This window comes from Macaca nemestrina, chromosome 20 (genome assembly GCF_043159975.1).
Source record: "Macaca nemestrina isolate mMacNem1 chromosome 20, mMacNem.hap1, whole genome shotgun sequence".
Lineage (NCBI taxonomy): Eukaryota > Metazoa > Chordata > Mammalia > Primates > Cercopithecidae > Macaca > Macaca nemestrina.
Genome location: NC_092144.1, coordinates 48220456 through 48244096, shown reverse-complemented (window position 1 = coordinate 48244096; position 23641 = coordinate 48220456). Strand labels below are relative to the sequence as shown.

The following is a 23641-nucleotide window of genomic DNA, read 5'->3' as shown; positions in this document are numbered from 1 at the left end:
CTGTATCCGCTTTGCTTATTTATCCCGGCCCGCGGGATAGTCAGTGTAGGCCCTGGAGGAGGGAGTGGGAACTTGGGGAACAAGAGACACGAGAAACGGAGACAAGACAGTGCTCTGATCAAGTCTCGTTTAATGGCGGTAATGCAATGCCTTATATACATTTGGAGGGGAAGGGGTTGGGCTAAGGCGGAAATGACCTAAAAAAGGAAGGCGTGGCCAGATAGGTTTCGGTTTCTCCGGTCGGACGTCATGCTGCGCCTGCGCTGTCAGGTAGTCTTTTCGCGGGCGCGGGAAAAATGAATGAAGAAGAAGCGGGAAGAGCGCCATCTTTTAATGGCGGTATTAATACAGGGAAGAAGGTAAATCTAGGGAGAAGGTGTGGGGTGGAAATGAATATAGCTCAGGCGTTTAATCCTTAATTATTATTCGCTATGGCCGGGGCGTGCAGCTCCGGACACTTATTCTCACAGGTTGAAGGGGTATTGAAGGCTAAGACAAGGTCCGTGTTGAAGGACTCTAGTGGCCAGGCACGATGGCTCACGCCTGTAATTCCAACACTTTGGGAGGCTGAGGCAGGAGGATCGCTTGAGCCTAAGAGTTCGAGATCAGCCTGGGTGACATACTGAGACCTCAGCTCTAAAAATAAAATTGTAAAAAGTTTTTAAAATCTTGGCTGAGTGCAGTGTCTCCCGCCTGTAATCACAGCACTTTGGGAGGCCGAGGCAGGCGGATCACTTGAGGTTGGGAGTTTGAGGCCAGCCTGGGCAACATGGGGAAACGCCATCCCTACTGAAAATACAGAAAAATTAGCCAGGCGTGGTGGCGTGCACCTGTAGTCTCAGATACTCAGGAGGCTGAGGTGAAAGAATCACTTGAACCTGGGAGACTGAGGTTTAGGTGAACTGAGATCGCTCCGCCTGGGCGACAGAGTGAGACTCTGTCTAAAAAAAAAAAAAAAAAAAAAAAAAAAACTTTATGAATGCAGGGATGATGGCCTAAGGACAGACTTGGGTGGAAGGTGTGTGGTTCTACATTTCTATCAGGAAATTCCAAATATGGTCATTTAACATGACCAGAAATTTCTTGCTCACATTACTCTGGTTAAAACTTTTTGGGGCCACGTATGGTGGCTCACATCTGTAATCCCAGCAGTTTGGGAGGCCGAGGTGGGCAGACCACGAGGTCAAGAGTTCAAGACCAACCTGGCCAACATGGTGAAATCCCATCTCTACTAAGAATTCAAAAATTAGCTGGGCGTGGTGGTATGTGCCTGTAATCCCAGCTACTCAGGAGGCTGAGTCAGGAGAATCACTTGAACCTGGGAGGCGGAGGTTGCAGTGAGCCGAGATCACGCCACTGCACTCTAGCCTGGGCGACAGAGCAAGACTCTGTCTCAGAAAACAAACAAACAAAAAACTTGCGTTACGCTGGGTGCAGTGGCTCATGCCTGTAATCTCAGTACTTTGGGAGGCAGAGGTTGGAGGATTGCTTGAGGCCAGAAGTTCAAGGCCAGCCTGGGCAACATAACAAGACCTCGCCTCTGCTTAAAACATCTTTTTAAAATTTTTAAAAGATGCTGAGGCAGGAGAATCGCTTGAACCCGGGAGGCGGAGGTTGCAGTGAGCCAAGATCGTGCCTCTGCACCCTAGTCTGGGTGACAGAGTAAAATTCCATCTCAAAAAAAAAAAAATTTTAAGAGACTTGCATTTGATCCTTTTGTAGTTCGTAAACTCGATGATTGGGTTTTCACACTCTTATGTGAGATGCGTGAAATGGTTTGGCTGTGTCCTCACCCAAATCTCATCTTGAATTGTAGCTCCCGTGATTCCCATGTGTTGTGGGAGGGATCCAGTGGGAGATGACGGAATCATCCAGATGGTTTCTCCCATACTGTTCTCATGGTATTGCATAAGTTTCATGAGATCTGATGGTTTTGTAAGAGTTTTTCCCCTTTCACTTGGTTCTTATTCTCTCTCTTCTCTGCTGCCGTGTAAGACGTGCCCTTTGCCTTCCGCCATGATTGTGAGGCCTCCCCAACCACGTGGAACTGTGAGACCATTAAACCTCTTTTTCTTTATAAATTACCCAGTCTCAGGTATGTTTTTATCAGCAGCGTGAAAACGGAGTAATACAATGTGCCTCCCTTTTAAACCCTGTTATGACATTGGCACATTACTGTCTGACAAGAAGAATAAAGATTGGCATTGGCGTTTGTGTTCGTCATCCACCCAGCCCAGGAAATCCTCTGACAAAGTCGCCAGAAGCCGGTACTCATGGATGTCACAACAGATGAAGCAGCCTCCTGAGGCAGTGTCATGAGGAACGATGTGACCAGTGTTAAACAGATAGCCGTACAGATCAGCAGAGGTGGCCAGGGGCAGTGGCTCATTCCTGTCATCCCAGCACTTTGGGAGGCTGAGGTGGACAGATCACCTGAGGTCAGGAGTTCGAGACCATCCTGGCCAACATGGTGAAACCCCATCTCTACTAAAAATACAAAAATTAGCTGGGCGTGGTGGCACTTGCCTGTAGTCCCAGCTACTCGGGAGGCTGAGGCAGGAGAATCACTTGAACCCAGGAGGCAGAGTTTGCAGTGAGCCAAGATTGGACCACATCACTCCAACCTGGGGACAGAGCAAGACTCCATCTAAAAAAAGAAAAATAGGCATAGATAAATAAAAAATAAATAAAAATAAAATAAATAAAAAATTAAAAAATCAGCATAGGCAAGGATGTTGAGTGTAACAGCAATGCTGCCTCTTTTGCATGCTGAGGGATATTAAGTTAGCCCAAAATGACACAGGATGACAAAAAAGGAATATGAGGAGATGGTACCTGGACACTCTGGAGGATTTCATGGCCATGGGTTCAACAAAAAGTAAGTATCTAAGTATCCCTTCTCTATGCATTATTCTATGTCATTGATAAATCACTATACCTCACTTGGGTCCATGAATTTGGTAACAAATTTTTCTTTTTTTTTTTAATTTTCCCTTTTTTTAGGGTGCTGGTAATCCCAGCACTTTGGGAGGCCAAGGCGGGCAGATCCCAGCAGTTCCAGACTATCCTGGGCAACATGGCTAAACCCTGTCTAGTCAAAAAAGAAAAAGAAATTAAATTGTTTTTTCCTTTTTTAAAAAAAATAGAGATGGGCTCTCTTCGTGTTGCCCAGGCTGGTCTCAAGCTCGTGACCTGAAATGATCCTCCCACCTCATCCTCCCAAAGTGCTGGGATTACAGGCGTGAGTCACCACACCTGGCCACATCTTTCAATCAAATTGTTGCTATAGACAGGGACTTCACAAAAAACATCACCTGATATCCTGAACATGTTCTGTGTGGCCCAGTATCTCATGCCCAATTCTTCAGCAAATGCTCTGGGCACCTTCAAATCTATCCAGAATTAGCCACTTCTCCTGGCGCCTGTGCCCTGGTCCTGGACTGGTCCATCCTTCTGTCTCACCTGTCTCTGAGCAGAGTCCTTCTTTCTCTGTTCCTTACTTCCTCCGGCCCCCACACACAAGAAAAACAAACCTGGTTTCTCCTGCTGCATTCTCACAACACAGAATACTTCAGGGACTCTGGATGTATAGGGGGGTTTTCTCTTCCACACCAAGTAATTCGACAGCAGACACCAGTTGGGTGTCTTCTCATTCAGTTCAGTTCTGACACTCGCTGGGTGTGGTGGCTCATACCTGTAATCCCAGCACTTAGGAAGGCCGAGGAGGGCGGCTCACTTGAGGTCAGGAGTTCGAGACCAGCCTGGGCAACATAGCAAGACCCTGGCTCTACAAAATAATTAGTTAATTAAAAAAATTTCAGGCCGGGTGCTGTGGCTCACTCCTGTAATCCTAGCACTTTGGGAGGCCAAGGCGGGAGGATCAGTTGAGCTCAGGAGTTCAAGACCAGCCTGGGCAAAATAGTGAGAACCTATCTTTGTTGGATTTTGAAGTGAAGGTGAGGGTTAAAGAAAGACACACGCACAGAAGGAGGGTGGCTCGACAGCAAATACAGGCTCTATGTCCAGCATAAAACCAACAGAAGTGGGGGACCAGCCTAATGCCAGAGCCCATCGCTATTTACAGGCTGGGGCAATTTATAGGTATGGGTGGGAGGGGTCTGGGCAGTCTGGCTTGCTGCCCGGCAGGATATTGTATTGATAATATCTTCCAGTAGGATGTCATCATGGTGTTCCTTGGACTTTTGTCCAGCAAGATATGATAAGGATGCTTTTTTTTTTTTTTTTTTTTTTTGAGACGGAGTCTTGCTCTGTCACCCAGGCTGGAGTACAGAGGCATGATCTCAGCTCACTGAAACCTCTGCCTCCCGGGTTCAAGCAATTCTCCTGCCTCAGCCTCCCAAGTAGCTGGGACTACAGGCATGCATCACCATGTCCAGCTAATTTTTGTATTTTTAGTAGAGACGGAGTTTCACTATGTTGGCCAGGCTGGTCTTGAACTCCTGACCTCAAGTGATCACCCTGCCTTGACCTCCCAAAGTGCTGGGATTATAGGCATGAGCCACCAAGCCCAGCCGACTGTACATACATCTTATTGTAAATCACAATATCACAATGCCTGAATCAGATCACATCCCTCCTTCAAACCCTCCCATGGCTGCATCTCACTCACAGGACAAGTAAGTTCCTACCACAGCCCACAAAGCCCCCACAGTCTGCCCCATCACCTCTCAAAGTGCATTTCCTACCACTCTCCCCTTGGCTCTAGCCCCACGGCCTTCTTGCCCCTTGCTCCTGCCTCATGGCCTTTGCACTTGCTGTTCTCTCTTCTAAGAGCACTCTTTCCCCAGATAGTGATCTTGATGCTGGACAGGAAAGCATCAGAATTGGGGCTTAGCCTGGGAGGGATCTTGTCTTCACTCAGGAAGGAATTCAAGGATGAGCCCGTGGTGTTTGACAGCAATCTTTTAGAGAACAGTGCTGCTCCTTGCAGAACAGAGCTGGCTCATAGGCAGTGCACCCAGACTAGACAACTTATAGGCTGTTGGCAACTATTTATACTCACTTCTATCCACTTTCAGTGACATGCAAATTAGGGGGCGGGTTAATGCAAATTGAGAGGGTGGGTCATTTAGAACTGTGTGAAATGGGAGATAACTTCCAGGTAGCAAAGGGGCGGTAACTTCCAGGTCGTTGCCATGGCATTTGTAAACTGTCATGCTCTGGTGGGAGTGTCTTAAGCTAATAGACAATGAGAGCAGCTAGGGATTCCTGCCTAGGGGTTGGCTGGTTTCTGCCAGTTTCTTTACTTCATCCCGTCTGGACCAGATCCTGTTTTGGTCAGCAGGGTTGTGACCAGAAAACAAGTCCTGCTGGTCTCCTATCTCAATCTGGCTTAATACTTTATCCCCTCCAGATCTCAGCTCAAAGGTCAGCTTCTCAGAGAGACCTTCCCTGGGTGCCCTGCCTGAAACTTACAGCTCCCTCCCGCTCTTCCTACCGCCTCCCTGGCTTAGTTTGTTTTCTGCCTCCACAGCACTTACCACCCTCGTAGGTTCTATTTATTTACATCCTTCCTTACTGCCTGTTTTACGCTATAGAACGTCAGTTCCTGGAGGGCAGACATTTTACCCCTCTCTTTTTTTTTTTTTTTTTTGAGGCGGAGTCTCACTCTGTCGCCCAGGCTGGAGTGCAGTGGCGCGATCTCGGCTCACTGCAAGCTCCGCCTCCCGGGTTCCCGCCATTCTCCTGCCTCAGCCTCCCGAGTAGCTGGGACTACAGGCGCCGCCACCACGCCCGGCTAATTTTTTTGTATTTTTAGTGGAGACGGGGTTTCATTGTGTTAGCCAGGATGGTCTCGATCTCCTGACCTCGTGATCCGCCCGTCTCGGCCTCCCAAAGTGCTAGGATTACAGGCTTGAGCCACCGCGCCCGGCCTTACCCCTCTCTTTCACTGCTGTGTCCCCAGTGCCTAACCCAAAGCCTGGCAAACAGCTGGTGCTCAGCAAATGCTTGCGAAATGTGAGTGAGGATGGCACTTCCTCACGGGGCCATGGTTTCATGTTAACTAGCTTCTGTGTGGGGCTGCCACATGAGGATGGTTACGAGCCATGTCAGGAAATCATTGCGTGGCTATGGGAATAAAGGTGCCAGCCCATGTTTAATTCAGGAAGAAATTTGTTTGTTTATTTATTTATTTATTTATTTATTTTGAGATGGAGTCTCACTCTTGTCACCCAGGCTGGAGCGTAGTGGCATGATCTCGGCTTACTGCCACCTCTGCCTCCTGGGTTCAAGCGATTCTCCTGCCTCAGCCTCCCAAGTAGCTGGGATTACAGGCACTTGCCACCACACCTGGCTAAGTTTTGTATTTTAGTAGAGATGGGATCTCACCATGTTGGCCAGGCTGGTCTCAAACTCCTGACCTCAGGTGATCCACCTGCCTCAGCCTCCCAAAGTGCTGGGATTGCAGGAGTGAGCCACTGCACCCAAATTTCTACTTGATTTCTTTTTTTCTTTCTTTTTTTTTTTAATGGGGGTCTTGCTATGTTACTGAGGCTGGTCTCGAACTCACAGGCTCAAGTGATCCCCTTGCCTCAGCCTCCCAAGTAGCTGGAATTACAGGCACACACCACCACATCATGCTGCCAGCTGGAAATATCTGATGGGCAGAACTAATGATTCCAAAAGTCCTTATTCCCTTCTGCCTCATCTGTTCTTGCTTCAAAGGTCAGTTCAGCCTTGCTGGGAAGACTCTCTTCTCCCATAAATGATACACATTGGAAAAAAAAAAAAAATGATACACATTGGATTATTTTCTCCTTTTTCTACAGATTGTTGTTCCAAAATTATTACACTGTATAGCATTATTTTATGTGCTTTTTGTTTTGTGTTTTGAGACACAGTCTTGCTCTTTCACCCAGGCACGAGTGCAGTAGCATGATCTTGGCTCATTGCGGCCTCAACCTTCTGGGCTCAAGTAATCCTCTCGCCTCTAGCTGAGACTACAGGCACGTGCCACCACACCCGGCTGATTTTTATATTTTTTTTTTGTAGAGAGGGGGTCTTGCTATTTTGCTCAGGCTGGTCTCAAACTCCTGGCCTCAAGCAATCTTCCCTCCTCAGCCTCCCAAAATGCTGGCATTACAGATGTGAGCCACTGTGCCTGGCCAAGGTTGTGGTTTTTGCAGAGTCTTTCGTGATAGTTTTGTGATCAGGCACACAAGTGTGAGAACCCTATCTTCATGGCCTTCCCCAGCTCTGTTTTTCAGGGTTTTCTTAATCTTAGTGACTCCACAGTGACTCTGACAACTTTCACATTTCTCCTTTTTGATTAAGATCTTTCTCCAAAAGCATCACTGATTGATCATCCTGTATTTGGGTTTTGATGTATCTTGGTGCTGTGATGTACCTGTCCCAGTTGCAATTCATGTTGTGGGGAAGTGACTGGTGTCCAGAAGTATCAAAACTGTAGCAATCCCTCCTCCTTTTTTTTTTTGGGACAGAATCTCACTCACTCTGTCACCCAGGCTGGAGTGAAGTGGCGTGATCTCGGCTCACTGCAACCTCCATCACCCAGGTTCAAGTGATTCTCCTGCCTCAGCCTCCCAAGTAGCTGGGATTACAGGCACACACCACCACACCTGGCTAATTTTTGTAATTTTAGTAGAGATGGGGTTTCACCATGTTGGCCAGGCTGGTCTCGAACTCCTGACCTCAAGTCACCCACTTCGGCATCCCAAAGTGCTGGGATTATAGACATGAGCCACTGTGCCCAGCCTCAAAACACTTTTAATCTAAAGCCTGAGAAGGAACTGGAAAAAACAATGTATTTGAACAACAAGGGAAGTGTGACGGGAGTGGCTCTCAGACTAAGTCTTCATGGCATCTATTATTAAGTTCAGTTTTATCTGTTCTGTAGTCTTTTATTAACATCTCAAAATGCTGGGCCAACGTTATTTTGTTAGGAGTTGTACTGAATGCAAAAATTTAACAACATACAAAGTTGTTTTGTTTCGTTTTGTGTTTTGTTTTTTAGAGACAGGATCTTGCTTTGTTGCCCAAGCTGGACTGCAGTGGTACAATCCTAGCTCACTGCAGCATCCACCTCCTCGGCCCAGGTGATCCTCCTGCTCGTCTGCCAAGTAGCAAGCGTGGGAAATGTGACTGGGGGCTACATGCATCAGCTAACGGAACAAAAAGTTTTACAATGCTTTTTTTCATACAGTGTCTGGAATTTACAGATAACACAAGTAGTTTAGGTCAGGAGTTGATGTTATTATTATTACTTTTTTTAACTCCTAGGGCCAGGTGGTGGTGCCAAGGTTGTCTGGCTGTTTATCTTACTTTTGTTTCTTTCTAACTTTTTGCTCTCTCTCTTTCCTCATGTCTTGTGAACGAAGCAAGGTAGGGGGAGGAGGGCAGCAGGAGTAGCAGTGGTCTCCTTCCTTACTGCCAAATGAAAAGGATAGCATTAAGGGGGTAAAAATCTTATTATGAGTTAGTCTTGTTCCAAATGTCTTGGGAAAAGCCGTCTGCAGTGTGAAAACATCAACTTCTCCTGATTTTCAGTTTGTACGTCTTTGGTCATGATGTCAGACAGTTTGGTGAGCTTTTGTGTGGCCTATACATTGGGCACAAGGTTTGTTCCTTAAAATTGGTCTCATTTCAGTTTATAGAGCTTTGGAAACAGAGCAGCTTTTACTTTATTTATTTATTTGTTTGTTTGTTTGTTTGTTTGTTTATTGAGACAGAGTCTTACTCTGTTGCCCAGGCTGGAGTGCAGCAGAGCAATCTCAGCTCACTGCCACCTCCACCTCCCAGGTTCAAGCAATTCTCATGTCCCAGCCTCCCGAGTATCTGGGTCTACAGGTACATGCCACCAAGTGCGGGTAATTTTTGTAATTTTATTAGAATGGGGTTTCACCGTGTTGGCCGGGCTGGTCTCGAACTCCCAACATCAGGTGATCTACCCACCTCAGCCTCCCAAAATGCTGTGATTATAGGCATGGGCCACCTTACCCATCCAGCTGTTGCTTTTAGTTGGAGAGCTGTAGCAATACATTGGAGGAAGTCAGGAGAATTCAGGAACTCGTCCAGTCTATAGGTAGATAACAAGAACTTAAAAACAATGCACAGGGCTGCAATCTATTAATAGGTATATTATAGTTTTTCTTTAGAAACGTAAATTTTTCTCTCCACATTTATCATATAGGAATCTCAGATTTAAAAACCTCTTGAGGCTCAGAAGCCAAACCAAGGCAGACTTTAGATTTTACCAATAGGTTCTTAAGGTTCTTAAGGTCCTTGGGCCTGCCAGAAATGGGCCATTTTTACTCATTCACTGTAAGACTGAGAACTCTTGAAGCCAGGCATTTTATGTATATTTTAAAATACAATATTTCAGGCCAGGCATGGTGGCTCACACTTGTAACCCCAGCACTATGGGAGGCCGAGGTGGGTGGATCATCTGAGGTCAGGAGCTCGAGACCAGCCTGGCCAACATGGTGACACCCTGTCTCTACTAAAAATACACACACAAAAAAATTAGCTGGGCATGGGGTGCACACCTGTTATCCTAGCTACTCAGAAGGCTGAGGCAGGAGAATCACTTGAACCTGGGAGGCAGAGGTTGCAGTGAGCCGAGATCACACCACTGCACTCCAGCCTGGGTGACAGAGTGAAACTCGGTCTCAATAAATAAATTAATTAGTTAATTAAAATAAAATATGACACTTCAGTCAGAGCCTTGTGATATAGCCAGTGTTTTCTGTTGTATCTTGCTTATAAAGAAAGGGCAGACTTTTTCTGAACTTACATAAATAAAAATAAGAATACTCACAAATAGTTTCCAGATTTTGGAGGAATCAAGTGAGGGGAAAAAGCAAATGCTTTACCTTTGTTTTTTTGGTTTTGTTTGTTTGTTTGTTTGCTTTTTGAGGAGTCTGGCTCTATTACCTGTCACCCAGTCTGGAGTGTAATAGCAAAGTCTCAGCTCACTGCAACCTCCATCTCCTGGGTTCGAGCAATTCTCCTGCCTCAGACTCCCAAGTAGCTGGGATTACAGGTCTGTGCCACTATGCCTGGCTAATTTGTGTATTTTTAGTAGAGACAGGGTTTCACCATTTGGCTAGGCTGATCTCAAATTCCCAATCTCAAGTGATCTGCCTGCCTTGGCCTCCCAAAGTGCTGGGATTACAGCCATGAGCCACCACGCCTGGCCAAGATCTGATGGTTTTATAAGGGGCTTTTCCCCCTTTGCTCAGCACTTCTCTCTCCTGCTGCCCTGTGAAGAAGGGCATGTTGCTTCCCCTTCTGCCATGATCGTAAGTTACTTGAGGCCTCCCTAGCCACGCTGAAGAACTGTGAGTCAATTAAAACTCTTTCCTTTATAAATTATCCAGTCTTGGGTATTTCTTCATAGCAACTTGAGAATGGACTAATACAGTAACCTTAAATTTTAGTGAAAACCTGGGAAGTAAGAAATCTTGAATTGTCTGTCACATATCAGTATTTTATAAATGAAAGTCATTTAATAACTTTACAAACATGTTTTCCCATAATTTTTATATGTATTAATAGACTCCAAAATATTTAGTTTTTATAATTATAAGAAGCCAGCTGGAGCTGGGCATGGTGGCTCATGCCTGTAATGCCAGCACTTTGGGAGGCTGAGGTGGGTGGGTCACTTGAGGTCAGGAGTTCGAGACCACTCTGGCCAACATGGTGAAACCCCATCTCTACTAAAAATACAAAAATTAGCCCAGCATGGTGGTGGGTGCCTATAATCCCAGCTACTTGGGAGGCTGAGGCAGGAAAATCTCTTGAGCCCAAGAGGTGGAGGTTGTAGTAAGCTGAGATCATTCCATTGAACTCCAGCCTGGGAGACAGAGCAAGACTCCATCACAAGAAAAAGAAGAAGAAAAAAAAAAGAAGCTAGCTGGGCACAGTGGCTCATGCCTATATTCTAGCACTTTAGGAGGCCAAAGCAGGCAGAACACTTGAGCCCAGGAGTTCAAGACCATCCTGGGCAACATGGCAAAACTTTGTCTCTATAAAAAATAAAAAATTTAGCTAGGCATGGTGGTGCACACCTATAGTTCCAGGTACTTGGGAGGCTCAGCTGGAGGATCACCTGAGCCCAGGGAGATTGAGGCTGCAGTTAGCTGTGATCATGCCACTACACTTCAGACTGGGTGACAGAGTAAGACCCTGTCTCAAAAAATAAATAAATAAAAATTTAAAAATATAAGAAGCCAAGAACAAACATATATATTTCAGCAATTTGTTTCTGTTTATCTTATTTAAAAATGACCCAGAAATTTAATGAATATCTATTATTTAATTTACCATAACATAATTTAGAGATTTCAAGTTATATAAAAAGTTCATTTTTAAGCATATATCCCATTTACACTTACCCAAATTTTTTTAACATTTACCTAGATTCCTTAGGAAAATTTAGATATTAGACAAACCTAGCAATCACTTTGTTATTTCTCATTTCACAAAATTTGTAGCCTGTAAATATATGATTATTTTGCCAATATCTCAGAAGACACAGGTATTTTTATTAAACCAACCTTACTTTAAAAAATTACACCAGGATAATTCTATTTTAGACTAGGTTTATAGCTTTATAAACTTTGTGCCAAATCCTGTCATATTATAATATCTAGCAGTGACAAATATAAAACTGACCATTAAACCCAGGAAAAAAAGTTTATACTGACAATTTTGAAGATGTTTATGTTTTTAATTTTACCAATAATTTAAAAACCAGCTTATTTATTAAAGATTTACTTAACTTACATGAAATAAAAGGCATTTGGGTTATTATATATTTTATATTTTGTATTTTATATGAGCACTCTTTTTTTTTTTTTTTTTTGAGATGGAGTCTCACTCTGTCTCCCAGGGTGGAGTGCAGTGTCATCCCAGCACTGTGGGAGGCCGAGGTGGGCGGATCACTTAAGGTCAGGAGTTCGAGACCAGCCTGGCCAACATGGTGAAACCCCATCTCTACTTAAAAAATACAAAAATTGGCCGGGCGTGGTGGCTCAAGCCTGTAATCCCAGCACTTTGGGAGGCCGAGACGGGTGGATCACAAGGTCAGGAGATCGAGACCATCCTGGCTAACATGGTGAAACCCCGTCTCTACTAAAAAAATACAAAAAAAAAAAACTAGCCGGGCGAGGTGGCGGGCGCCTGTAGTCCCAGCTACTCGGGAGGCTGAGGCAGGAGAATGGCGTGAACCCCAGAGGCGGAGCTTGCAGTGAGCCGAGATCCCGCCACTGCACTCCAGCCTGGGCGACAGAGCAAGACTCCGTCTCAAAAAAAAAAAAAAAAAACACAAAAATTAATTGGACATGGTGGCTCATGCCTGTAATCCCAACTACTCAGGAGGCCGAGGCAGGAGAATTGTTTGAACCCAGGAGGCAGAGGTTCCAGTGAGCCAAGATCAAACCACTGCACTCCAGCCTGGGCAACAGAGCGAGACTCCATCTCAAAAAAAAAAAAATGTGCACAAGAATAGGCCATAATATGTGCCAGCTGGAAACCGCCCCCCCAACAGAAAACCTGACATGCCTTAATGTTTGAGAATCCCTTTCCACTTCGTATTAATCTTCCAAGAGCAAAGAAAATCCTGTAAATCCTGTCAGGGAACGTCAGGAGTTTAGACAGGTATTTTAGATAATGGTGACCACCCTGGTGGCTGTTAATTAGCCATCACACACCCACCATTTAGAAGGTTTATTTTTCACATGCCTATAATCCCAGCTACTTAGGAGGCTGAGGCAGGAGAATCGCTTGAACCTGGGAGGTGGAGGTTGCGGTGAGCCGAGATTGCGCCATTGCACTCCAGCCTGGGCAACAAGAATAAAACTCTGTCTCAAAAAAAAAAAAAAAAAAGAATTTTTATTTTTGCTCTTGAAAGATTTTTTGGAAACAAGCGAGTGAAGGGTCAAACCAAATCAAAAGAAACCAAGATAAAAGTGTTCACAGAAATGTTAACTGAGGTGTGCAGATCAAACAAAATATGAAACTAGGTGCACAAACCAGAAGAGGCGTGCCTCACAGATAGAACGCAAACTCTGCAGAAACCAAGAGTACGCAATTCACAAAGACACTGCTCTCTATACCGGGAAGGGCTTACCAGAAAAGACAAAAAAGTATTTTATCATTTCAGGAAGGATGTATGGTCCTTTACTAAGGTGGTCTTGTCCAAGCCGGGCACGGTGGCTCACGCCTGTAATCTCAACACTTTGGGAAGCTGAGGCAGGTGGATTACTTGAGGTCAGGAGTTCGACACCAGCCTGGCCAACATGGTGAGACTCCATCTCTACTAAAAATACAAAAATTAGCTAGGCATGGTGGCTCACCTGTAATCCCAGTGACTTGGGAGGTGAAGGCAGGAGAATCACTTGAACCCAGGAGGTAGAGGTTGCAGTGAGCCAAAATCGTGCCACTGCACTGCAGCCTGGGTGACAGAGGGAGACTCCATCTCAAAAAAAAAAAAAAAGGCGGGGGGTCTTATGTAAACCAGATCTCAAATAATACCAAAAAGACTCTAACAAAATAAATCAAAAAGCCTCTTAACAAAAAGAAGGGAGGCTCAGCCTGAGATGGGACTCACCATGGTAGAAAAGAAGAGCCATCCATGTAAGGAGAGAGCTCAGAGAGCCCAAGTGAGCTGCACAGCAATTCCAAGAACCACCAATTCCTTCAGATAGTAATCTCATGCAGGTCCCATTTCTGACACCATATATATCAACTTAATCAACAAACAGAAGAGGTTCTATAAAAGAAGAGATGTTTGCCTCAGGCCCGTTGGCTCACACCTGTAATCTCAGCACTTTGGGAGGCTGAGGTGGGCAGATCACCTGAGGTCAGGAGTTCGAGACTAGCTTGACCAACATAGTGAAATCCCATCTCTACTAAAAATACAAAAAAAGTAGCTGGGCGTGGTGGTGGACGCCTGTAATCCTAGCTACTCAGGAGGCCAAGGCAGGAGAATCACTTGAACTGGGGAGGCAAAGGTTGCAGCGAGCTGAGACTGCGCCACTGCACTCCAGCCTGGGCAACAGAGCCAGATTCTGTATCAAAAAAAAAAAAAAAAAAAAGAGAGAGAGAGAGAGAGGAGAGATGTTTGTTTGGGAATACAGGATTGCAATGAGAATCTGCATGCCATAGTGAACTATGTGCAGATTCAGGCAGGTAAAGGAAGACAAAGGCTCTTACAAGAAAAAATGAGGAGGAGTTTTGAAATAATTATCCTTGGCTACAAAGATCAAGATCAAGGGTGATGCCAATTCGAGGTCAGACAGGCAGTTCTTCCACAGAAGGCTTTGTAGAACCATTTTTTGTGTAAAGTTGTAATGCCCTTAGGGCAAGTTTATGGTTTCTGTAGAGTCTTTTGTAATTGTTTTTGTTATCAGGTGTATAAACGTGAGAACTCTGTCTTCATGGCGTTCCCTGGCTCTATTTGTCAAGGTTTTCTTTTTCTTTCTTTCTTTCTTTTTTTTTTGAGACGGAGTCTTGCTCTGTCGCCCAGGCTGGAGTGCAGTATGACGCCATCTCGGCTCACTGCAACCTCCATCTCCTGGGTTCAAGTAATTCTCCTGTCTCAGCCTCCTGAGTAGCTGGGACTTCAGGCACACACCACCATGCCCGGCTAATTTTTGTATTTTTAGTAGAGACGGGGTTTCGCCGTGTTGGCCAGGCTGGTCTCGAGCTCCTGATCTCAAATGATCCGCCTCCCCCTCAGCCTCCCAAAGTGCTGGGAATAAGGCATGAGCCACTGCGTCCGGCCCACCCAGGAAAAAATTCAAGGGCAATCCAGAGGTAGGAGAAACAGCTTTATTGAAGTGGCAGTGTCACAGCTTGGTGGCCGCTACTGCAGAGCAGGGCTATTCATAGGCAGGCAGTAGCAGCCCAGGGCAGTTCCGCAGTCATATTTATACACACCTTTAATTTTGCATGTAGATTAAGGGGCGGTTCATGCAGAAATTTCTAGGGAAGGGGGAGTCATCATTGGGTCATTGCTACAGAAAGGGGCAGTAACGCTACGGTGTTGCCATGGCAATGGTAAACTGACATGGCATACTGGTGGACCTGTCTCATAGAAAGCTGCTTCCAGCTGAGCGCGCTGGCTCACACCTGTAATCCCAGCACTTTGGGAGGCCAAGGTGGGTGGATCACCTGAGGTCTGGAGTTTGAGACCAGCCTGGCCAACATGGTGAAACCCCGTCTCTACTAAAAATACAAAATTAGCCAGGTGTGGTGGCGGGTGCCTGCAATCCTAGCTACTTGGGAGGTTGAGGCAGGAGAATCACTTGAACATGGGAGGCAGAGGTTGGAGTGAGTTGAGCTTGCACCATTGCACTCCAGCCTGGGCGACAGAGCAAGACTCCGTCTCAAAATAATAATAATAATAATAATAATAATAATAATAATAAATAAAGCTGGTTGGGTGCAGTGGCTTACACCTGTAATCCCAGCACTTTGGGAGGCTGAGGCAGGTGGATTGCGAGGTCAGGAGATGGAGACCATCCTGGCTAATAGGGTGAAACCTCGTCTCTACTGAAAACACAAAAAATTAGCCAAGCATGGTGGCACACTACTGTAGTCCCGGCTACTTGGGAGGCTGGGGCAGAAGAATCGCTTGAACCTGGGAGGCAGAGGTTGCAGTAAGCCAAGATCGCACCACTGCACTCCAGCCTGGCAACAGAGTGAGACTCCATCTCAAATAAATAAACAAATAAATAAAGTAATAAAGCTGCTTCCCACCCTCCCACCCTCCCGCTGTCCCCCACCGCCCTGTTTTACCAAGTCCTCAGTCTGATCTGGTGTCCGAGCCCCACCTCTGGAGTCAAGTCCCGCCTCCTACCTCACTCTAATCTTGTTACAATGGCCTCTAGGGAGAGCTGTAGTCAAGAAAGTCACATTGGTGGAACCTCTAACACCCTTGGAATTATTTGTGCAGCCCACTTCTCTGTACCCGGAGGTCCATGACATTTCTACTTCTGCAAACCGGACCAGCAGGACTTTCCCCAGCTTCCCACCCACACCCCAAGCAGAGAGAGAAGCTTGCAGCCCCTACTCACCTCTTGCTTTGCATCAGTGTTGCTCAGCCTCATCAGAGCCAATGCCCCTGATTTATAGCAAATAACTTCTCATGCCGCCTTTATTACCTTGAAATGAAATACTTAGGTAATAAAACCTAGCTCCAAAATGCCCTAACTATAATGTAAAGGGGAAATAAAATGAGAGAAATTTAAGTTAGCTGGGCGTGGTGGCATGTGCCTGTAATCCCAGCTACTTGGGAGGCTGAAGCAAGAGAACCACTTGAACCCAGGAGGCGGAGGTTGTAGTGAGCCAAGATCGCGCCACTGCACTCCAGCCTGGGCAACAGAACGAGACTCCATCTCAAAAAAAAAAAAAAAAAAAAAGAATACGTGTATCAACATGCAAGGGATGCTTGGCTTGATTCCTGTAAGATTCAGCTACTCAGTGCTTTGTCCTGGAAGCATCAGCTTTGGCATCTTCTGGGAATTTGTCACAAATGTGGACCTGATGATTTGGAATCCCCAAGGGGTTTGGTATAGCTCTAGAACATTTCCCCCTCTGTGTGGAGTCTCTGAAGCAACAGCTCCATAAAACCCACAGCTGGCCCTCCTAAATTAAGAGATTTTCTGGTTTGCTGAACTGAAGAACAACTCTGCTTTATCCATTACAAAGAAGGTAATTTTGAAAGTACCAATCTGTTTTTTTGTTCTCTGTTTCTGCTCTCCTCAGCCCTTTTCTTTCTATAAAGTATAGAGACAAGGCCAGTGTGATGGCTCACACCTGTAATCCCAGCACTTTGGGAGACCAAGGCAGGAGGATTGCTTGAGGCTAAGAGTTTGAGATGAGACTGGACATTGTAGCAAGACCCCATCTCTGCAAAAAATTTTTTTAATTACCCAGACATGGTGGGACTATAGCTGTGCCTATAATCCCAGCTATTCGACAGGATCACTTGAGGCTGGGAGGTCAAGGCTGCAGTGACCTGACTCAAGCCTGCAATCCCAGCACTTTGAGAGGCTGAGGTGGGAGGATGGCTTCAGCCTGGGAGGTCAAGTCTGCAGTGAGCCAGGATCACACCACTGTACTCCAAACTGGGTGACAGAGTGAAACCTCATCTCAAAAGAACTTTTTAAAATTTTTAACAAGTGAAGGGACAGGTGAAACTTTCCATCCACCATCTCTGAAGGCTTGATCATTTGAGTCTCTGAAATAAACTTGACAGTAGACAAATTAACCAGAGAAAAGGCACACAAATCCATTATGTGCACACACAGAGAAACCCCACAAAGTATGAGATTCAAAGACAGGCCAGATGGTTGAAGCTTAAATAGCATTTTGAGATACAGAAATAGATAGGGGCTAGGAGGCTTCTGGACCATGGCGGTGATAAGCTAAGGTAGGGTGAGGGGCAGAACTGCACTGAGAACAAAGGTCATCTTATTTGCAGATAAAGTCTCTCAGGTAGCAGTCCTTAGAGGGATCGGTGAAAGTCTGTCTGGGTGTGGTGTCTTTGGGGTGGAGTCCAAAAGTCTTGCCCTTGGGAGGAGAATTGGGGACTGGAAAAAGACACTGACTTTTCAGTATCTGCCCTTTTGACCTACTTGGATTTTTTTTTTTTTTTTTTTTTTTGAAATGGAATCTTGCTCTGTTGCCCAGGCTAGAGTGCAGTGGCGCAATTTCAGCTTACTCCAACCTCTGCCTCCCAGGTTCTAGCAATTCTCCTGCCTCAGCCTCCTGAGTAGCTGGGACTATAGGTGCATGCCACCACACCCAGCTAATTTTTTATTTTAAGTAGAGATGAGGGTTTCACCATGTTGGCTAGGCTGGTCTCGAACTCCTGACCTCAAGTGATCTGCACGCCTCGGCCTCCTGAAGCGCTGAGATTACAGGCATGAGCCACAGTGCCTGGCCAATGTACTTGAACTTTTTAAACATTTTAACTGTTTAAAAAAAATCAGGCCAGGTGCAGTGGTTCATGCCTGTAATCCCAGCACTTTGGGAGGCCAAGGTGGGAGGATCACTTGAGGTCAGGAGTTCGAGATCAAGCCATTGCACTCCAGCCTGGGTGACAAAGTGAAAAAAGTTTAAAAAAAAAAAATCAAATACTTGGGTCATCATATCTCATTATCAACAAGATTCCCATGCTTACACATTACATTAAAACTAATATATTAGTTTTAGTGGGCACAGTGGCTCATGCCTATAGTCCCAGCACTTTGGGAGGTAGAGGCGAGAGGACCACTTGAGCTCAGGAGTTCAAGACCAGCCTGGCAACAGGAAGACCTTGCCTCTCCTTTAGTCCCAGCTACTCAGGAGGCTAAGGCAGGAGGATTGCTGGACTCCAGGAGTTTGAGGCTAAAGTGAGCTATGACAGAGTGAGACCTGGTCTCAAAAAATATATATAAAAGATTTTTTTTTTAGACAAATTTTCACTCTTGTCGCCCAGGCTGGAGTGCAATGGCGCGACCTCAGCTCACTGCAACCTCTTCTTCCTGGGTTCAAGCCATTCTTCTGCCTCAGCCTCCTGAGTAGCTGGGACTACAGGCACACACCACCACACCCAACTAATTTTTGTATTATTATTATTTTTAGTAGAGATGGGGTTTCACCATATTGGCCAGGCTGGTCTCGAAATCCTGACCTCGTGATCTGCCCACCTCAGCCTCCCAAAGTCCTGGGATTACAGGCGGGAGCCATCGCGCCCAGGTTTTTGTATTTTTAGTAGAGACGGGGTTTTACCATGTTGATGAGGCTGGTCTCAAACTCTTGACCTCAGGTGATCCACCTGCCTCGGCCTCTCAAAGTGTTGGGATTACAGGCATGAGCCACCGTGCCCAGTTGAAACGAAATTTTTAAAATGAAAATATATGTATTGAGAAGAAATTAAACCAGCACAATAGTTCATCCATCTCTCCTAATTCAGGGTCTGCCTCTCCTATCCACTCAACCCAACCTCATTATGCCCCATTTTCCCTTGTCTGCTCTAATTTTTCATAGCACTAATCACTGTTTAACACACACACATACTTATTATGTTTACTGTTCATCATGGCAGATGCACATTACAGGCTCGTTTAAAGTGTATGCACTAATACAACTGTTTCATTCTTTTTTTTTTTTTTTTGAGACAGGGTCTCGATGTGTAGCCCAGGCTGAAGTGCAGTGGCAGAGTGCCAGCTCACTGCAGCCTCAACCTCCCGGGCTCAAGCCATCCTCTCACCTCAGTCTCCCAAGTAGCTGAGACTACAGGTGCACACCACTATTTGCAGCTACTTTTTAAATTTTTTTGTAAAGACGGGGTCTCACTGTGCCGCCAGGGCTGGTCTCAAACTCCTAGGCTCAAGAGATCCTCCTGCCTCGGCCTCCCAAAGTGCTGGGATTACAGGCGTGAGCCCCCATGCCGGGCCCCATTTATTTCTTTTCTGCATTTGTGGAGAGGATTCTAAGAGGGTCAAAACGAGGTTTTATTCTATTTATTTATTTATTTATTTAAGACAGCATCTCACTCTGTCACCTAGACTGGAGTGCAGTGGCGAGGTCTCGGCTCACTGCAACTTCTGCCTCCCTTGTTGAAATGATTCTCATGCCTCAGCTTCCCAAATAGCTGGGATCACAGGCATGTGCCACCACACCCGGCTAATTTTTGTACTTTTAGTAGAGACGGGGTTTCACCATTTTGGCCAGGCTGGTCTCGAACTCCTGACCTCAAGTGATGTGCCTGCCTCAGCCTCCCAAAGTGCTGGGATTACAGGCATGAGCCATCCTGCCTGGCCTGGAGGTTTTATATTTAATTATTTCCCTGATACTATGTAATTTGCTCATTATGCCAACAGTTTATCATGTCTGTCCCTCTAGAAGGTAAGTTCTTTGTAGGGAAGAATCCATGTCTGGTTTTGTTTGTTGAGGTCTTAAATTATGTATACGGCTCACAGTATGTCGAAGCCAAATAAAATATAGAGATATAGAGACAAATCTCTAAATTTAAAATGTTTTATCGCGGTGGCTTATGCCTGTGACCCCAGCACTTTGGGAGGCCGAGACGGGCAGACGACCTGAGGTCGGCAGTTTGAGACCATCCTGGCCAACATGGTGAAACCCTATTTCTACTAAAAATACAAAAATTAGCTGGGCATGGTGGCGCGCACCTGTAATCCCAGCTACTCGGTAGGTTGAGGCAGGAGAATCACTTAAACCCAGAAGGAGGGGGTTGTAGTGAGACGAGATTGCCCCACTGCCCTCCAGCCTGGGCGACAGAGCGAGACTCTATCTCAAAAACATAATAAAACGTTTTATTTGGAAAGCAAGAATTGAAATTCGAGGCATCCACACAGACCAGGTGGTCTTCAGTACTTTCAAAGAACAAAGAGGTTAGAGGTTTTCATAAGAAACAGAAATGTTAGGTATTGTTTTGCAAGAAAGATCATTGACACTGGCAACGTTGTGGGGAGCTGGCAAGTTCTGATTGGTAAGTGACAGCAGAGGGAAAAACCAGTCTTAAGAGTCGCAGCAGGCTGTTTCAGTACCAGTTAGACTGCTTCCAGGTTACAACAGGCAATTTTAACAGCCAGGCTTGCAGAGAATCACATTCTTGGGGCAATGGTATCTGCCCTAAGTGTTTTTTTCCCCCTGGTCTCTCAACTTTGTTTTAGTTGGATATGACAAGAAGGATCCAATTCATATGATCAACTCTCACAATAGTTTTTTTCCTGTTTGTTTTTTGAGACAGAGTCTCACTCACTCTCTTGCACAGGCTGGAGTGCAGTGGTGCAATCTCTGCTCACTGCAACCTCCGACTCCTGCGTTCAAGTGATTCTCCTACCTGAGCCTCCAAATGAGCTGGGATTACAGGTGCGAGCCACCACGCCCAGTTAATTTTTGTATTTTTAGTAGAGATGGGGTTTCACCATGTTGGCCAGGCTGGTCTCGAATTTCTGACCTCAAGAGATCTGCCCGCCTTGGCCTCCCAAAGTGCTGGGATTACAGGCATGAGTCACCGCACCCAGCCACAATTGTATTTTTATTGGACAGAGCTGATCTAGAGGTTAAAATGAGGTGTTCCGGAGCTAAGCTGGCTGGATTCAAGTCCCTACTAGCTGGTGATCATAGGCAAGTCACCTGGCCTCTGCTGGTCTCAGTTTTTTCACCTGTGAAGTAAGGGGCGTAACAGCACCTACTTCATGGGGTTGCCAAATTGGCTGTCAGCAAAACCGTCCATAAAAGTTGGCTGGTGTTACTACTGGTTGCAGCATTCATTTTTAGCAGCTGGAGCCTGTTTTCTCCTGTGAAGATAACCATGCCCGACCTTATAGGTGATGGAAATTTTTTAACACGTTAACGGATATGAGGCCTCCCACTCAGAAGCCTGACCAAAATAACAACGGTTGCTCGGAGCCAGACGTCTCATTGCCACTAACGAATTAGGGACATTTCAAGGGGCCGGCTGGAGGGGAAGGCAGTGAGCGGCAGACCCTGGATCCCCACCTGGCCCCCTCGCAGGAAGCAGGTTGGGTCTGGAGAAGGGAAGGGAGTAGGTGGGAGGGGCTGGGGAGTAAGAAAGAGGATGCAGGGGTGGGTGACGCTGGCTAGTAAGAGGGGAGGGGCGTGGGGAGCTTGCAACACAGCTAGGGTATCCCGGGTAGGAGCGCCGCCAGGCCCTGGGGTAGGATTTGGGGTGGGGTGTCGGTGGGGCCGCCGAGGGGGGCTGATTGCACGCAATTCGGGGCATACACACAGACCGCGGGGTCTCCGAGATATCGGGGCTATCAAGGACGGGCTGGGGGAGGGGGATTCGGGGACGGAGCTCTGGGATGGTGAAGGTAGGGGTGCGGCTGGCTGAGTCAGGGCAGGCAGAGGCTGCGCGCCGCGGAGGCTGCTGGTCCCTGACGCCTTGACCCTTCCTCTCCCGCAGCCACAGCCGGGCCTGGCGGGGGGACCATGGGCGCCTGGGCCTCTAGGGGCCGGGCCGCCCGGGTCCCCGCGCCGGAGCCGGAGTCGGAACCCGAAGAGGCGCTGGACCTGAGCCAACTGCCCCCGGAGCTGCTGCTGGTGGTGCTGAGCCACGTCCCCCCGCGCACGCTTCTCGGGCGCTGCCGCCAAGTGTGCCGGGGCTGGCGAGCCCTGGTGGACGGCCAGGCCCTGTGGCTGCTGATCCTGGCCCGCGATCACAGCGCCACCGGCCGCGCGCTACTGCACCTCGCCCGCAGCTGCCAGTCTCCCGCCCGTAACGCCAGGCCTTGCCCCCTTGGCCGCTTCTGCGCGCGCAGACCCATCGGACGCAACCTTATTCGCAACCCCTGCGGCCAAGGTGGGATCTCGAAAGAGGAAGTCCAGGATGCTGGGCCACGGTGGGAGCGGTGGAGGGGCCGGAGGGGCGGGGCCGCAGTGGAACCGGTGGGAAGGGCCGGAAGGGCAGGGCCGCAGTCGGACCGGTGGGAGGAGTCGGAGGGGCTGGGCAGCATCGGGAGCCGGTCGGAGGTGTCGGAGGGGTGGGGCAGCATCGGCACGCCGGGTGCGGGGCTGGCTGGGCAGAGCTTCACTGGTTGCCTGTGGGAGGGGTAGGAATGGGGCAGTTCTGGGAGCCAGAGAGAGGGGCTGGAGGGGCAGGGCTTTGCTGCAAATGGGTGAGAAGGGTCAGAGGAGCGGGGCTTTGAGTGAGCTGGTGGGAGGGGCAGGGGGCGGGGCCTCGGTGGGGGGCCAGGAGTCTCACTAGGAACCAACAGGCGGGCGACTGGAACTTGGGCACAAGCCTTTTTTATTTCACAGAAGGCCTCCGAAAGTGGATGGTGCAGCACGGTGGGGACGGCTGGGTGGTGGAGGAAAACAGGACAACCGTGCCTGGGGCCCCTTCTCAGACGTGCTTCGTGACCTCATTCAGGTGAATGCCCCTGCTATCCTAAGGTCTGGCGCCTTGTTGAGAAAGGCCTGCCTGTTCTCATTACCCTGTCTCCTGCATTTCCCAGCTGGTGTCGCAAGAAGCAGGTCTTGGACCTAGAGGAGGAGGGTCTGTGGCCAGAACTGCTGGATAGTGGCAGGATTGAGATTTGTGTCTCTGACTGGTGAGTGTGACGATTAAAATAGCCCCTTGCTAAGCACTGACCACATGTGACATGACCTTTTTATGGGTGACTTAATTTAGGCCTCCTAACCCCTCCTTACAGATAAAAAATCTGAAGTTCCGGCCGGCCATGGTAGCTCACACCTATAATCCCAGCACTTTGTGGGGTCGAGGCAGACAGATCACTTGAGGTCAGGAGTTTGAGACCAGCCCACCCAGCATGGCAAAACCTCGTCTCTACTAAAAATACAAAAAAATTAACCAGACCTGGTAGTATGCACCTGTAGTCCCACATACTTAGGAGGCTGAGGGAGGAGAATCGCTTGAACCCAGGAGGTGGAGGTTGTACCACTGCCCTCCAGCTTGGACAACAGAGTGAGACTCAGTCCTGGAAAAAAAGAATAAAAAGAAAAGAAACTGAAGTTCAGAGAGGTGAAGTGACAAACATACTCACAGTTCTAGTGATTAGCAGAGTACACGCCCTGAACCTCTCTGCTCATGCCCAAAGGGATGTGGATTGGAAAACGGAAGATGAGAGGCCTCGGGCCCAGCTCAGTCTTG

General features: G+C 47.3%; 1 protein-coding gene and 1 pseudogene across 12 annotated transcripts in view; both read left to right on the top strand.

Moving 5' to 3' along the window:
- The first annotated feature begins 1710 nt into the window (after positions 1-1710).
- On the top strand, positions 1711-1771 carry LOC112429166 (small nucleolar RNA U13; annotated as a pseudogene).
- Positions 1772-21050: 19279 nt separating this feature from the next.
- The window catches only part of LOC105495388 (F-box protein 27), a 34489-nt gene continuing 31898 nt past the window's right edge, over positions 21051-23641 (top strand). For 4 of the 12 annotated variants that reach the window (XR_011617533.1, XR_011617532.1, XR_011617531.1 and 1 more), the window contains exons 1-4: positions 21056-21529; positions 21935-22330; positions 22789-22900; positions 22986-23081. Coding sequence is in view for 7 of the 12 variants with exons in the window: in XM_071086672.1 (XP_070942773.1) it covers positions 21961-22330; positions 22789-22900; positions 22986-23081 (578 nt within the window). In the remaining 5 variants the exon portion in view is untranslated. Of the gene's footprint in view, positions 21530-21641; positions 21686-21903; positions 22331-22788; positions 22901-22985; positions 23082-23641 lie in introns of those variants that run through there. The other 8 variants (XR_011617534.1, XM_071086673.1, XM_071086668.1 and 5 more) reach the window with 7 other exon arrangements.